General features: G+C 42.2%; 1 protein-coding gene across 1 annotated transcript in view; it reads right to left on the bottom strand.

Moving 5' to 3' along the window:
* The window catches only part of plcb3 (phospholipase C, beta 3 (phosphatidylinositol-specific)), a 46,767-nt gene that overhangs the window by 15,006 nt on the left and 14,786 nt on the right, over positions 1–16,975 (bottom strand). Inside the window, exons 3-7 of the mRNA XM_069518815.1 lie at positions 4,954–5,022; positions 1,746–1,883; positions 1,346–1,425; positions 1,192–1,245; positions 797–869 (exon numbers count right to left, since the gene is read on the bottom strand). Coding sequence (XP_069374916.1) covers positions 797–869; positions 1,192–1,245; positions 1,346–1,425; positions 1,746–1,883; positions 4,954–5,022 — 414 coding nt within the window. The remainder of the gene's footprint in view (positions 1–796; positions 870–1,191; positions 1,246–1,345; positions 1,426–1,745; positions 1,884–4,953; positions 5,023–16,975) is intronic.

Here is a 16,975-nt window from a genome sequence, read left to right as displayed (position 1 = left end):
CACAAGAGACCTTGTTTCACCTACTACACCACAACCCTATGGTTCCTTACTCTGCAAGTACCAGCTGAGGACTTTGACAATACAGTGGATGAGAAGTCAAACTTTGGGAAGACTCATAACCTTTTTGCAATAAACTAATATTAAAGTCATTACAATAATAAAATAATTAACTTATTTATTAGGTCTTTTTTCACACAGTCATATTGTGAATATTTGTTGTTCACTTATATTGTATCAATGTATCAATATATCAAAATAATTTTCATAACAGTTGCTCCTGAGTGAAGGTTGTGCTTTAAAACTCATAAATCTGATGTAGATGAATTACGGTGATATCTCCTCAACATGTTTACACAAACTATTACCTTGTGTTTCAACCACTTGTTACTTTTGAATTAGACCTGCTGTTGACAATGTTGATCTAATATTCATTAACGGTATTAATTTTAAATGTTTGTCCATCAATTGAATATGAAGCCAGGACATAGTTAGCATAGCATAGTGGAGACACAGCGTGCGTCTCTGAACCTCATTATTCAACATGCACAAAAATGTTTCTCTCTTGTTTGCGGTTGATTAAAATGTAAATTTTTAGATCTTCATGCTAGACCCCGCCCCATAGAAGCATTCTTTTTTACCTTCCTGGCAAAGGCATGTGAGGAATGCAACACCTTAGGGTGAGAGATCTGTTGCATTTGTTGTCATGTATGGACACACACACACACACACACACACACACAACACACAACACACAACATAAGTAGCTGTGTGGTCAGATACTGCTTGTGATGATTACTTTGCTATTGAAGAGGCCGCACTGCTCCAGAGCTGTCTCCACTTTCTTCTTATCTGAAAACATCTTGAGAATGCTGAACAACAGAGAGAGAGAGAGAGAGAGAGAGAGAGAGAGAGAGAGAGAGAGAGAAAGAGAGAGAGAGGTTTCCGGTGAGAAAACAACATCGGTCAGTGAGTTTTTCAATCAAGACAGTTAAAAAAGACAAAATACTTTCATTATGCTATCGGATCATTGTTCACAACATAAAAAAAAGGTTCTGAAAGGGTCAGATTAACATGATGGAGCAAAAACTAGAGGCGAGATGAAGACGAGACCAGAGAGAAAGTGGAAGAGAGACTAGGAAGAGGAAGTGAAGGATGCTGCATTTTTTTACAAGTGGTTGGTGTGTTTCTCACTTCTTCATCGGAATCTTCCCATCCTGATTCAACTGCAACTTTAACTTTGTGTACCTGAAACGGACGGATAAACACAGAAACAGTGTATGATCAAAAAATTTAAAAATGACCTAAGCTCTACAGCTGCTCGTGTTGAGACACAGACACGTCTTACGCTTTGAAGAGGAAGGTGTTTCGTGATGCATTCTGGGAAAGTATGTTTGTGGCCAGCTTGAACAGCTCCTCCGTCCACATCTGGAAATGCACACACAAACAAGAGCGAGCTGATAAAACACGAGTTGTTTGACTGTTTGCCTGATGTCAAAGCGAAGAGGAACAGTTTCTATATACAACACACACACACAGGATATAATCCCTCTTTACGACTCCTAAACATGCATGCCTCTATCTCAACATTGTAAAGTAAGTAATCAACATATGGCCTGAGGAAAATCTCAAAAAGACGTGAGGAAGGGGGAAGAGAGGACAGAACACAGGGAGGAAGAGGAAAAAGGAAGAAATATGTAGCATAATATAATTTGAGTCGATTATGTTATCTTGGTTTCCATGGTTACCTTGGCTGTATCTTCATGGATCGCCTGGAAGTTGAGGAAGGAGATGTTGACCAGGTCGTTGCCATGGACGATGGTTACCAGCCTGCCTTCGAGGTGGTTCCCCCTACCCAAGCCGAGAACCTCCCGCACCTTCGGGTCCTGACACACACACACACACACACACACACACACACACACACACACACACACACACACACACACACACACACACAGGTAAGTAAACTCTTTGGGATATTGAATGTAAAATGACACACAAACATTAACACTGGTTTGACATGTATATTCTCCATCCTACATCCGATGGTCGTCCATCTCTCCATTGTCTCTTGAGAACAGTAAATGTGATGCATGTGTTGCAGCGCTCTGATCTCATTAACCAAACGACTCTTTCCTCTTTCTACCACCGACTCCACCGGACACCCTTTCTGTCATGCCTCTGTTTCGTTTCAATTAAACAAATGAACAAGGATGGCTGATGCATCATCTTTAAAAAGCAAGTGAGACTTTAAAGGATCCATTTTACACAAATGTTTAACAAAACAAAACCAGCAGCAACCTTTTTGATTCTGGCCTTTGTTTTTGTTGTGTTTTCTCCAACTAAAGTTCTTTTCAAAGATGAAATCCTTCGCTACGGTTGAAGACTTTCAGAGGGTTGTCTGTGCCTTTAAATGTTCCCTGCTTTTCTCTAACGCCCTCTGTACCAGCCTGGTGACACAATCGCAAAAGTGATACGAATATAACAGGTCAGACTTCACCAAAGGGGAAAGCCACCCTGCGATTTGCATGTAGTTCAACTTTGGTGAACTTTGACCTGTGATATTCGCTTCACATGCGTGTGTGTGTGACGGGGCCCCTACCCAGGCATCCCTGCATCATCTTCAACTGGTTCAAAATGCTGCTGCTGTTAGGATTATTACTGGTTTAAGAAAACGTGACCACACAACACTGATAATTGCCTCACTACATTGACTTCCTGTTTCTTTTTGCATTGATTTTAAGATTGTATTGACAATTTACACAACTAAGCCCCTGTCTATATCAGGGGGTTAATTTTTTTTATAGACAGACTAGTGACTAAGAGCCATCACACTTTTCCAGTACAGGCCCTCACACTCTACATAATACATATAACATCTGTTGCCATAGTCTGCTTTTGAATGCTTTTTTAAATGTACTCAATTTACTTTCATATTTTTTTTTTCACTTATTTTATGGTTTTACACTAAAATTAAGATTTTTAATGTCGTTATTGTACTGCTCTCTTAATTTGTGTGTTCATATAAAACCTGACTGTGCCTATCTATCTATCTTAAGATAATCCACAGACCAAACTATCAGCCATTTTTTATCTGGAACCCTTTCTATCCAGGAATGAATCCTTGTAACTGTTGACAGTGTTCTGCGTGTTTTTTTCCCTTTATTTTAATACTTTTTAACCTGCGTTAACTTTACTTTTAACCAACAAGGTGAAAGAAATGTATACATATATAAAATCTTAAATAAATGTATATGGTGAACTTGTTATTACACAAAACAACTAAATTCCCACCAACATTCACTCTGATCTCTACCAGCTGCAGAGGCAAACATCTGGCTGCTCCACTGTGTTCACCAGATAATCGCCAGCATCTGTGTTCTGTGTGGTGCTGGGCAGGTAGCATACAGTCGCTTAATGAGAGCTTTCCATTGAAAACATCTGCCTTCCGCGGCTGGAAACAAAGCTAATGAGATCAGCCAAAACAGCAAAGTTGCAGGACGTACAGCCAAAACAAGAAGTTGAAAGAAGCTGAAATGCATCTGTGGAGTCGGGTGATAATTGTCTGTGGGTTTTGACATTAGACACATTTTTGATCCATTATTAAATAGGACACGGACCGCTTCAGAACCCGTAACTTCTTTTTTATCCCTTTGTGAGATTAGACGTTTTTTTTACTTTTCTACCGATTTCCCAAGAACAAAATCATGGTTGATTACATTCAAGAGACGCTTGGGCCATGGGGGACGTCCTACATTATCTCTTGAAAGCTGTGTTTTCAGCGTAAAACTATTTCTGTCCACACAAGCTTCTGGCTCTGTATCAGTTTTAATCCCCGTCCATACACGCACGCCTGAAATCGCACATCACCAGACCACTCATGTACACTGGGCATGTGTGCTGGTGCCAACACAATCATAGCTTGTGTCTGACATGTCAGTATGTGTACTGTAATAAAATGTAGAATTTAACTGCACAACAGTTGTGAGCACAACATGGTCAGCAACACTTGTAACTGATTATCCATGTTGCGTTCTACACTGGTATTCAAGGACAATGCTGGGGGTCATGTGATAAGAGCCTGACGAATTAGGTTACATCATGACTGAAAATTGATTTGAGTGTCTACATAAGCATCGTGAGTGTAAAAGTCTCAGTTTCTGCTCGTCCAGACTAAAACACAGCGCTGGAGTTTTCAAACCTAAAGGCTGAGGCGGATATTTCATCCCATGAACTGTGCAAATCAATCCAAAGTGATCTGTACAGCCACATACACTAGTGATAAGCTGTTTAGTTTTTCTGCTCTTCCGACTGCTGCATTTCATCAATTAGTCACATTTCATCACCCCTACACGTCACACAGTCGTCCTGAAAGTTCAATTTTTCATGCAGCGTCAATAATTTGTTGTTTATCACTTTTATTACAGATCATAGCATGAATGTAAAAGCTCTTGTGCTGTGACATACTGACCAATGACTCAGTTCTTCTTTTACAATACCAATCAACATGCTGACACTACGCTCAGCAGAGGACATGCTCTGGAGCCGTCATGCGTTTGAACCACTAATGTGCAGCAGCTTCATATGAGTGTCTCTGTCACGCTCTTACACAATGACTTCCTCGCCAACAGCCACTGGTTATATCACTTCCTGTGTAATGGCCCATCTGTCAGTGGGGCTCATTAGTGCTCCGTCACCTTTGCACCATCACTTGGGAAAGGAAACCCACACACACAGAGGACACACATCTTATAGTGACAGTCACACTTGAGCATCACATCGCTGCTGGTCAGAGGACGTTAGAAGTTATCAACAGCAGGAGCTGACAGCTTCTTTTCTCTCACACGCACGCGCACACGCACACACACACACACACACACACGCACACACACACACACACACACACACACACACACAGACACAGGCAGACAGACACAGACACACATCACAAACCTTTGGTAGTTTGGCGTACTTTCCCGTCCTGGTGTCCCTGATGGTGCTGATGTCCAGAACCTCCACATCCTAAAACACAGAGATACCAAAAGATGTCAGAGTGTGTCACAGAATTTCAACATTAGCATCGGTAACTGCTACATACATGAATATATACGTATTGTTATTATCTAGCGTCACTGTTGACAATTAGAAGAAAGAAAAGATTGAGATTATGGCACATACAGATATCTAACTTCTGAAATGTTTCCTTTATCATCTTAGAGAAACTGGAACAAAGCAACTGAGCAGTTTGCATGTATAATAGCATTTAGCACAAAACACCGTGTGATAAGTTTCAGAATCTGAAATACTTTATTGATCCCAGGGGGGAAATTGTGTTTGTTAGAATTTCCCATAAACTTCTACAGAAACTGACCAATGGAGTCGAACAAAACAGTTTTTTTAAACAGTCTTTGGTGCTGTCATGGAGCTGTAAGCAGGGCTGTAGAAGAGTCTATTTGCAGGAGACAGACTGAGTCGGTGGATATTTTGACAAATAAATGAACAGAAAATGCACTTTTACTTATGACAGGGACAAGCATGTTAAGAAACACAATTGCCAATATAATTCTCTGCCGTTTTGTTTTGTGTGTGAAGCACAGATGGAACAAGAATCAGTTTTTAGACAGATGAAAACAAAGGCCTGTGTTAAAGCTAATTCCTCAAGCTGAAAGCTTGTCAAGGCCTTCTCCTCCTTCCATTAAATCCTCTTTATTTATCTTCCAACAGACACAGACATAAAACACAACCGCTAACTTATTAACCCTGTGTGTGTTTGTGCGAGTGTGAGCAAGAGAGCCAGCCACACACACACACACACACACTTTTGACACATCGTTTATCTCTTGGGGTAAATTTGGATGAGGGATACAGAGATAAAAGTTTGAATATCTGCTAATACATGCGAACAAGCCAAACACACAGACGACAGCACCCTCAACCTGGGGGTTAGGGATGAAAATGGACAGGAATGGACAGGAGGTGGAGAGTGTGGCCATAAACACAGAGGACGCACTGTAAATATGTGTTTAGCTCTACATTCATTCTACACGCTGTTACACTTCATCCACGTCTCCGTGTGGCGTTGCTGTGGAACTTTATGCATTTTAGGCCCAAATGTAATTTTGTTTCATAAAATGTGAAAACCTTCAGTGTTTACGTCATTCATCCTGTTATTCTGCTCACATTTCCTTTCCAGAAACAACCGCAGAGACAAACTCATAAAGTCACTTTCCTTTGGCTCATGTGTTGAAATGTGCATCTTCCTCATTCCTTCTTTCTTTACTTCTCTTCTGCTGTGAAGTCATCGCCCTGCAGGCTGTCTGCTCCCGTGGGATTGGTCGCGAGTAACAAAGGTCAGAAGAGTTAGACCAATTGGATTAAACTCTGTCTCAAATTTTCACCTCCCATTGGCCTGTGGAGAGAACTAACTTCCTGGGGGAATCAAGTGCTTCTGGGTCTATTGGCCGCGCACGCACACACAGTCACACACACACACCTCCACTCCCACAGGCCGTGGTTTCATTCTGCTATTGCCATGGTGACTCCTTGGAGACGACAGTAATGAGACTATAACTGTGACGGCCACCTATGTGTGTGTATGTGTGTGTGTGTGCCATTGACGGTTAGAATGTTCTCATTGCCTAGTGGTGTAAAATGCACACACTAACAGATGCAGCAATATTCACACAGACATATCCTCGACATGCAGGCCTTAACTTGTGAAACATCCTGACCTGTTGAGCAAGATAGGGTGTGTGTATAAATCCTTGTATATGTACATCATGAGTGAATCTTCACCCTAGACGAGTACAAATGTGTCAGCGTGCTATCGGAGCCGCGTGTGAACCTTGTGTGAACGTGAAGTGGAATGTGTGCGGTTTTTTTGCACATAGTTGTTGTGTATCCGAGCACACAACGTGGTGCGTGTGTCCGCGTGAAGGTCGTCATCTCCAAGAGCACATTCCTCACATATTCTGGCCTTCTGCTCAGTTAGCGCATGTGTATCTGTGTGTTGCAGTGTGTAATATTTAGCTAGTCATGGCAGCTGTAGCCTCCATTCATCTCTCGGTGCAGAGCCTGGCTGCAGGCTCCTCATGCACATTCCTAAATTTCCCAGTATGCAATTCTATTCACATTAGTGATCTAGAGGTGCGTTCAAGATGACCTCAGACAATAGGTTATTTCTGTACCGAGTGAGTCAACGCATTGGACAGTACCCGCTTAGTCAATTGCGCATTTAACAATTAGTTGTGGATTTAGCTTGTCCATCTATTCATTAGCAATGATGACGATCAAAGCAGCAATACAACACATCCTGTTCAGGACAGGTATCAGATTTTTACTTTCACTGCAGCTCATACAATAGCTATAATCGTGGTTTATCATTATCATTTTTTATGTATTGTGCCTTAGACGCTGGTACTAAGTTCCCAAAGCAGGATTCAGATATTCCGATTCTGTGTGAGTAAAATGCAGCAGTACTGGAGGACCCTGGATCGCACATTGGGGTTTATCAAAATAGATAGTGGCTAATCAGGCTCCTGGAAATAAGATACAAGGTTGACGTGTGCAGAGATGTTAAAAAGAACGATATACATGTAATAGCAAAGGAGTTGACAATGACAGATTTCTCTCCTCTCATGATATAAGTTGATGTAAAACCCAAATGCAGAATCAGAGATGGTAAGTCATTATTGCCACGAGAATAATGCAAGTTAACATAATCAGCCCCAAAATGCAAAACTTCAAGAAACAGATTTGTATCTTTAACACACGGGGGAAATAAACCTTCCAATACCCCTCAGGTCATTCAATTACAGTAACTTGATTGTTTAATCTGAAAAACCAGCAAGTTAAGAGTTTCCTTCCTCCAAGAAATCCCATAAATACATTCTTTTTCTTTACACTTTGTTTTTATATGGATTATTAAAACAAGATAAAGGCTATAACATGTAATGTAGACACTGTAGAGGTGCTGTAGGGGGTTTGTTTGCTTCCCCCTGCCTTTAGCCATGACACCAAGCTGAATTGGCTCCCGGCTGGAGCGTCATATTTATCTGACAGACATGGGAGTGGTTTTCATCTTCTAATCTTACTCTCTGCAAGAATAAAGTAAACATATTTTACAAAATGCCAGCATATTGCTATGAATAACATGACATTTTCTTACACAGCATGTGCATGCATAGGTACGTACGTTTGACCCAACAAAAACCTGTTAAGTTGGTCTATATTTAGGCACAGGTTTAAGTACAGTAAATGTTCCTCTCTCTCACTTCCTCTCCTCCCTGCTGGCCCGCCGCTCTACTCACATTCATTTTCTCGAGATTAGAAAAATATGAAAGGGCAACTAAACAATCAAGAGAGCACCACTCCTTTCCTGTGACGCGCCCATGTGTGTGTGTATGAAAGATGACCAGGGCTAAATATGTCTCAAATGACCAATCATGGCTCCTATCAAATGGCACACGATGACGGCATATAGAAAACCGATCCTCACGAAAACACACACACACAAACACACACACACAAACACACAGTGTCAGGACATCTCCACCCTCTCTTGGCCTCAGGAGAGGGGAGGAGAGGAGACAAGATGAGAGGAGACAAAAGGAGATAAGTGGTGAAGAAGGGAGATGAGACAAGGAGGTGAGACGAGACAAAAGGAGAGGTGAGGTGAAGAGACGAAAGGAAACAAGAGGAGACAAGAGGTCAGGGGAGGAGAGGAGATAAGATGAGATGAAAGGAAATGAGATGAGGAGAGGAGAGGAGATGAGAAGACAAGACAAGAGTAGACAAAAGGAGACAAGGAGATGAAATGAGAGGTAAGGAGATGAAAGGGGACAAGAGGAGATGAGAGGTGAAGGGAGGAGAGGTAACAAGATGAGAAAAGATGAAATAAGATGAGTGGTGAGGAGATGAGATAAAAGGAGACAAGACGAGACAAGGAGGTGGGAAAAGACGTGAGGTGAGGTGAGGGGACATGAGGAGACGAAAGGAGACAAGAGGTGAGGGGAGTAGAGGAGACGAAAGGAGATGAGTGGTGAGGAAAGGAGATGAGACAAGAGGATAGGAGAGGAGGAGACAAAAGGAGACATGACATGAGAAGAGATGATGAGACGAGAGGAGAGGTGAGGAGACAACATGAGAGGAGACAGAAGGAGATGAGACAAAAGGAGACAAGACAAGAGGAGGAGTGAGGAGAGGAGATGAGAGAAGACGAGACAAGATGAGATGAGGAGACGAGACAAGTGGAGATGAGATGAGACAAAGGGACACAAGATGAGAGGACGGGAAAGAATACAAAAGAAGAGGAGATTTTGACAGAAGACTTTAAAAGGACACAGAAACATGGAGGAACAAAGAGAACAGTTTAATGGCTTCATTGGGAGAGTCGGTAAGGTGTTTAGACAAAGAGACGGATGGAGACACTTAATACCCCTGTGAAGCATAGGACGACCCTATAACACTCTGTCTCACCTCGTAATATTTCCTCTGTATCAGTATAATGTCAGTCTCTCTTTCTCCCTCACTCCCTCCTTTATCTGTTCATCTCCCCCTTGTTCTTTTTCTTTCTTCCTCACTCCCTTGTTTCATATCTCTGGGCTCTGGAGAGAATGAAAATGATGAGGGTAAACACGAGAGCCAATTTTTAGCCACTAGAACTGCTCTGGAGTCGGGTCGGTGAGAATGTGCACAGAGAAGAGAGGGTGCGAAAAAGATGGAAAAGGAAAGAAGGAGAGAAATAATAAAACATGAAAGAGAAATGACATCCAGATGGATGAGGACACCGTCATTTATGAGAGGAGAGGCGAAAAAGAGCTGAGCTCCAATAAAATGAGCCGACACATCGACAAAACAGTTCCAGCAAATTTCTAACATGCAAATAAATACAGGGTGAACAGGGCCTAGCTCACACACACACACACACACACACACACACACACACACACACACACACACACACACACACACACAATCAAAATAGTTGAGGGAATCGTAAATCTTTCACATAACACCAACACACAGATCAGTCGGGGTGAACTCACAACATGAGGCCTGTATGTGCAGATGCCCACAGCCCACTGAAACTTTTCTATTTCCAGTTTTAGTACAAGGTTGTCTCTATTATTATTTTCTGTTACGACAACTTTTTAACTCTTTTTAAGCATTGTAATATTAGCTTAATAGATCTGGAAAGACACGGACAACACCAAGGCAAAGTTCAACAGGAGAGAGAAACATGGCGATCAGATCGGTTTAGACAGATGATTTAAACCACTGAATATTCCTCAGCTTCTGTATGTAAGGATTGTCTGTGGTTAATGTTTACAACTGACAACTTAGTTGTGTCGTCCAAGTACATTCAGTTAATCCACAAGTTTATTTACCGCTTGTACAATCGCACTGTCTCGTCTGACATGTTATCATGACGCTGTGTTTCCAGCTCTCACCGTTATTTGTTTTGATCATGATCACCAAATCTGTGAAGATAAGACGCAAGTTCTCAATAATCTCTTAAAGTTAAGAGGATTTTAGAGAATGCAGCTGATACACACACTGTGGCAGCTACATTAGTTAAGCAGAGACAATAACCCGACACTGTGCCGTGCATACACACCCACACAGAAACACACAAAATATGGAGGAAGCATCTGCTTAAACTATGGATTTGATATCACACAGTGTCTCAATTCGTCTTCCAGTGAAGAAATGAATGTCTGTGCTGTGTCTATGTGTGTGTATGAGGAAGAGAGAGAGTGTAAATGAAGACCGCTCTGTCATGTGCACAAACCGATAGTGTCAACAGAAAATAAATGTGACCAAAGAACTGAAAGAGAGGAGAGAGAGGGGAAACTGTCACATTATCGACTGACACCCTCAACTTCCCCTATCTGAACCGCTCACTGGGTGGGTGGGTGTGTATGTATGTGTGTGTGTGTGTGTGTGTGTGTGTGTGTGTGTGTGTGTGTGTGTGTGTGTGCAGGAATGACCTCTTGCATATGTGTGTGTTATGTAAACCCTTATCCGAAGTTAATTCCTTCTGGGTGTTTGACTTGAGCCAGGGAGATAATCTCTATTAGATCTCTACTTATACCTGCCAACAATCATTCTACTAGCAATTCAGCTGGCTTATTTTTACACACACACATGCACACATACGCACACACACACAAGCACAAGGTTCTGAGTAGCACAAGAAAAACTTTAAGACAAGCTTCGCAGCCTGATATGCCCACAGACACAGTCTGAGGACCCGGTTCATAAGCAGTTTGGATGGTTGGATAGTTGGATGGATGAATGGATGAATGGACCATTTGATAGAGTCACAATAACTTTGCCCCTGGTTCCAGAAAGAAATAATCAGTTTATAATTATCAATCAATACAGAAGATTTAAAATAACCTTGTTTAAGTGTAGGCAGATGGATGACATGATGGCTCCAATAGCGAAGCCAAATCATCTCGATCGCCCCCTGGTGGCTGGCTGCATAATAAGGTCATAAACCCCACCTCCTACATGTTAGTGAAATAGACAGGAACCAAACTAATATGTGAAAGAACACATCAAATATGTTTTGCTCAAAGATGCTGCTTGTCATCTTAAGTAGATTTTTATCACACAGATGTTTGTGTTATTTTTTCTGGTGCAGTAGGTTTTAATATAGATATAAAGAAATCGTTGACAGCTGAGACTAACTCCCAATTGGTCGAGCGCTTGTATCTGTGGGATGTCAATACCGCAGCTCCACTCCACCATCACTACTGCGCAATAACTAGCTGTGTCTCAATTCAGGGGCTGCATCCTTCAGAGGCTGCATTTAAAGACCGATTGCTCTACAGCGGCATGACAGGACTGTCTTACTTTGAAGGCTCCCTCTTGTCGTATCCAACTTCAGCTCTGGTGCTACACAGCTGCAATTAAGGTGGGAGAAGCTGGTGACGATTAGACCGTTTCATTTTGGTTTGGCATTTGAGTTCAATGCTGCCCGTGAAGACCACCTCCTTCACAGGCTGCATCCTCCCCGAAGAATGCAGCCCCTGAATTTAGACACAGCTTTGGCTTCAAATGACTTTAAGACACCCGTAGTCCAGATAGTTTAGCTTAATTTTTGAGGAAGTGGAGGCATCAATGTTTACATACAACCAATTGGTGAACGTCAAACAGCTCACACTAACGTTACACTTCACCTCATATTGAACTAAACCACATTCACTCCAGCTGCTCCAGTTACACAGAATGTGACGACACTGGATTAGCCCCCTGGGGTGTTTGTTAAAATCACGTCACAGCTCATTCACCCCTCACACACTTGAGTATTTGTTTGTGGTCTATGTGTTTGTGTGCTGCCACCCAATCTGTTCAAGGTATGTGAAATCAATTCCACACAATTAGAGGCTAAATTGCAGCTCAATTACATCCCTGGAGACGAGTGTCTAAAAGCCCAGGTGTTATTGACATGACCTGCACACCTTCAGGGTAGGAGGGAGACCAGATTTCAGGGAAAAGGGGAAGAGGTATTTGAGGAGTGGGAGAAAGAGGAGGCATGAACCCCCCCATCTCCTTGTCTGAGCAACTTCCTGCCCACTTTCCCACGCGGAAAGAGAGAATGAGGGAGATTAGAAGTGTTGTTGCAAGAAATTAGGGGGCAATAACTCCGGGGGACCATGTAAGGAAAAGCACTGATGAGAAGAAGAAGAAGTAGAGGGCTGAAGAAGAGAGATGGAGAAAGAGGAGCATGGGAGAAAAAAATGGAGATGCAGAGGTGGAAGACAAAGAGCAAGAGTAGATGGAGACCAGAGAGGGAGGAAATGTCATCCTTCAGTTTATATTAGAGGAAGAACCTTTGCCTCGTCTCCCAGACGGCTACCAGCTGCCCTGAGAAGAGGGAGAGGAAGAACGGGTAAGAGAAAAACAAATTGAAGGTGGATTGGCAGTGTAGAAACATGGCAACAGCTGATGGCAAAAAGTGCAAAAGAAAAGATAGCTAAGTAAAACGGAGCGAGGGGGAGGATTGCTCGTGCTGCCAGGTGCCTCATCTGTGGCAGGTGAGGCTGCAGTCGGCCTGGAGCGGCTCCACAGCACTGAATCAAGCTCCTCTTTGTTTATTGTAAACTACATTTGAGCTGACAAATCAACTATGCTGGGGTGGGGGTGGGGATTAATGCACAAATGTTCTACAAGGTCCCATGAGAAAGATCTGTCGTGGTTAGTACTGTGAGGCTGTGGAAACCAGGCTCTACATGGAGCTGCTTTTAAAAACCGCATGAATCATGGAGGGAATTTTGGAAAGCGAACACCATTCTTCCGATTTTAAGATGCTAATTTGTCAGTAGTCTTCATCTTTTATTTGAGAAATATTCATCCTGCAGCCTTCTTTACCCACGAGAATGTCTGTCAAGACACCTCAAAAGTCTCAAAGTCAGTTCGTCTGAAGGAGAAAGGACAGTGATGGGACAAACACACGGCAGGATTAAGCAGGAGGGTGCAAGCATATGTTACAACAGATGTGTGGATTTGGGATGTGCATGAAGAACTGGTGTGCTCATTGGTTTTAGTGTTTTGGCCTCGGCTGGGCCAACAGAGATGTATTGTCCGATTGGTTTTCGGACACTTGGGCCTTTAACCTGATCATACACTGCAATGTCAGCCCGTTATTGACGCACAGCTGAGACCACCTGTTGGATGCTAGCATGTATTTCTGACGTGTCAGCCATCTGCACCTTTGATGCCCACATCTTCCAAACCACCTGCATGGCAATAAGCTGACGCATCTCTATTTGGACAGTTTGACACATATGATGGAGGCAGCATGTTTCTCCCTTTCAAATAAACTTTGACTCTACAAAACTGTCTGAAGCAGGCCTGGAGGAGCCGACGGCAATGTACAGCGTGAGCACATAAATCTCAATTTACTTGTACAGTGTGAGGGGAAATTTAACAAGAACATTTGTAAAGTCGTGCAGTGTATGTCCTGCTTTAGAGGAAATTGAAGTGGTTACAACAGCTCCCAACCAAAGTGAATAATAGATATCTAGTGTTTATAGATTAACACAATAATAGACTGTATAAACTTTTTAAGTTCATAGAAAAATTGTGTACAACAGCTCAGTTCATCATTATATATTACTGTATATCTTATATCAATAATTGTCTGACCACAATGAGGGCAGGGAAATGCAAGCGGAAAAGAAGAGCATATCTTTGTGGGCAACAAGCAGGAGCCATTTGAGTGCGAGCGCAGGGTTTTGAGTGAATGCGTTACAAAAACTGACATGAACTGACGTGAAAGTCCTGCTCTCAAACTGAAAGACCACATTCTTTCTCTTTTTTAAGATAGACTGTATGTTAAGCTCTATTTTCCTTCTTTATCAAATGGGTCTATGTTACACGAGCACCTTCACAGATTGGGAACTGGCGAATATGCACTGTTTACATAAAGCTATACCACTTGAAGCAAAGCTCCGAGCAGACTGCATGAAGTCACAGTGGAAGAGACTATCTCTCCTTGTCTCTACATCAAATAGTGTCAACCATGTTACACTAACACTCGACAGGGCCGGTATGTTATTTTAGCGGCTCCTGCTGTCATTGCTCTCAACCCCTGTGGACCCCACTTGATTTATGGCTGCAGAACACCAATTATAACTTCTATAAATCCCAAGAGTGCAGCTCAGTTAGATTCAGTTGAACTCTTTTAAGTAAAAACAGGATCGTGTTCGCAATAAGTTTATCTCAAAGAGCGGACAGGGAAAGAAGAACAGTGAGTGAGCGGAAAAGAAAAACAGTGGAGACTGGTGTGTGGTGGGGTGTGTCTCCATCGATTTGCTGCCAAGCCACTCTGTGTGTGTGTGTGTGTGTGTGTGTGTGTGTGTGCGTATATGTCAGCAACAGTTGCTAGTTATCGCCAATGACTCAAGCATTATGGGAAAATCTCACAAACACAGACACGTCAGAGGTCTTGTAAGCTGAGGGGGAGATAACTGACTGAAAAAAGGAAAGGAAAGAAGTTTGGAGGAAGGGAGAGAGAGGAGGAGCAGGAAGAAGACTGTTTAAGGAAAAGGTTGAGAAATCCTGTTCTGACAAAAAAAAGACAGAGACAAATGAAAGACTGGAAAAGATGTAAAAAGATATTTAAAGGAAAATGTTAAACAAAGTGAGGCCGGGGAAGAAGGTGACAAGAAACAGACGGAGATGAGTGAGTGGGGAGAACATAGATGGGAGGATGGGATGAGGATGAATATCCAGATTGATATACACTAGGGGAGTGAGATTAACCAGATTTAAGAGGAAAAGTAAAAGAAATGTAAAAGAAAAGGTGAGAAGAGGGAGACAGGTGATGCAAATAAAGTCAGAGAGGGAAAAAATGAGGCTAATAGACCAATGATGGATGGAGGAAGAGAAAAGGAGGGAACATTTCAAGTGAGTTGTTTCTTTCTTTCTGTTTTAATTGTACACACATATAATAATAAAGAGTGTGTTTCTCCTCCATGTGCTGAGTCCCTCCAAACTCAAATCCACAGGGGCTGAGGTTTAAACCCATATTTATCAGTGTCCTATATAAAATGCCCTGTCACTACTATGTCCCTCTCCCTCCTTCTGCAGTGGGCAGTACTTTCTATCCTCTTTTCTCAAGTTCAGTGCGGTCGCAAAAGTGCTTTTGACGTTTTTAGGTTGCAGAGTTTTGGACATCCTTGCACGTCTTTGCTAGAATACTAAAAATTGCTAAGGAAAAGCAGGACGACGCAAATCATGCACAGAATGAAGGGACTCTCAGATTAAAGCCCATTTTCATCTAAAAGTAATAAGAGCAGCGAAAAATAAAAACCACACCGGAGATCAAATATTTTTGGGCACCTCTATTCAGAGAAAATGGGTTCCATCCAGAATACCCTTGTCATCCAGCAGTACGAGCTGCTCTCATTAATGAGTGCTTGGTATCTGTGTTGCCATGTCCTCTTTCTTTTCAGCTCTGGTTAAAAAAAAAAATCTCCTGGGGGAGCCACGACGCTGAATTCAAAAACCCCTGTGGATCTGCATCAGGGGGTTAAAGCAGGTTTCACAAATAGGAAGCTCAGTGATTTGAACCCTGGCTCATCCAGTTCACATGTCAAAATGTATATGAACCCCATGACCATGAACGCTGCCAGAGATCCTCCAAGAGGGCCTTACGTTTTTCTTATTGCAAAGTACTTTGTAACTTTGTTTTTGAAAGGTGCTATATAAATAAAGTTATTGTTAGAGAAGTGGTGTCCACTTGCCATTTTCTTCGACACGATACCGCTCTAAAGCCACCGCTGTTTGGAAGAACATATTTTCACCTTACAGCGATTCAGAGAAGCGTCAAAAGGAGGTTTTGTGGACGACATGTTTCTCTACGTCTACTTTCCAGATTATGACCAGCGTCATTGTAGAAACTCAGTACACAGAGAAGCTGAAGAAAAAAGCCACACCGCTTGACTGACAAGTGATCTCTGGGAAATACAGTTCAAAAACACCACAGTAATGCCTGAGGGTAAAATACTTTAAAGCAACAATATATACACTATATGCATGTCTTTTTTAGCATTTGAATAAAATACCCACAATTTCCTTCAAAATACTTTGGACGTCTTGTGGCACATTCAAATGCTGCATTCCCGCTACTGAGGTTAGAATTGCGAACATGAACCAGCTGAGCCATGCCAAAATTAACAAAGATGAAAAGCAGTGGAAGAAAAGTCAAATATTGTGGCACCTAAGGCAACAGAGGAGGCATTGTCACTGCTATTTCCCTGCTTTTTATTACTATTATGAATAGATCTAGATTTCTGTCATCACACTGTATCCGAAATAGGGATCCACCGTCCAAAGGTGACATGTTTTCAACAAAATCGCTTAATTAGTTGCATTCAGACATGCACTGAATCCCTGACATTCTCCAGAGGGGCTATATGTGAGAAGGCAAATGTCCGAGTGACAGGCTGCAGACTTTCTT

This window comes from Paralichthys olivaceus, chromosome 22 (genome assembly GCF_024713975.1).
Source record: "Paralichthys olivaceus isolate ysfri-2021 chromosome 22, ASM2471397v2, whole genome shotgun sequence".
Lineage (NCBI taxonomy): Eukaryota > Metazoa > Chordata > Actinopteri > Pleuronectiformes > Paralichthyidae > Paralichthys > Paralichthys olivaceus.
Note: the sequence above shows the minus strand (reverse complement) of the source record. Positions and strands in the feature narration are given on the sequence as shown.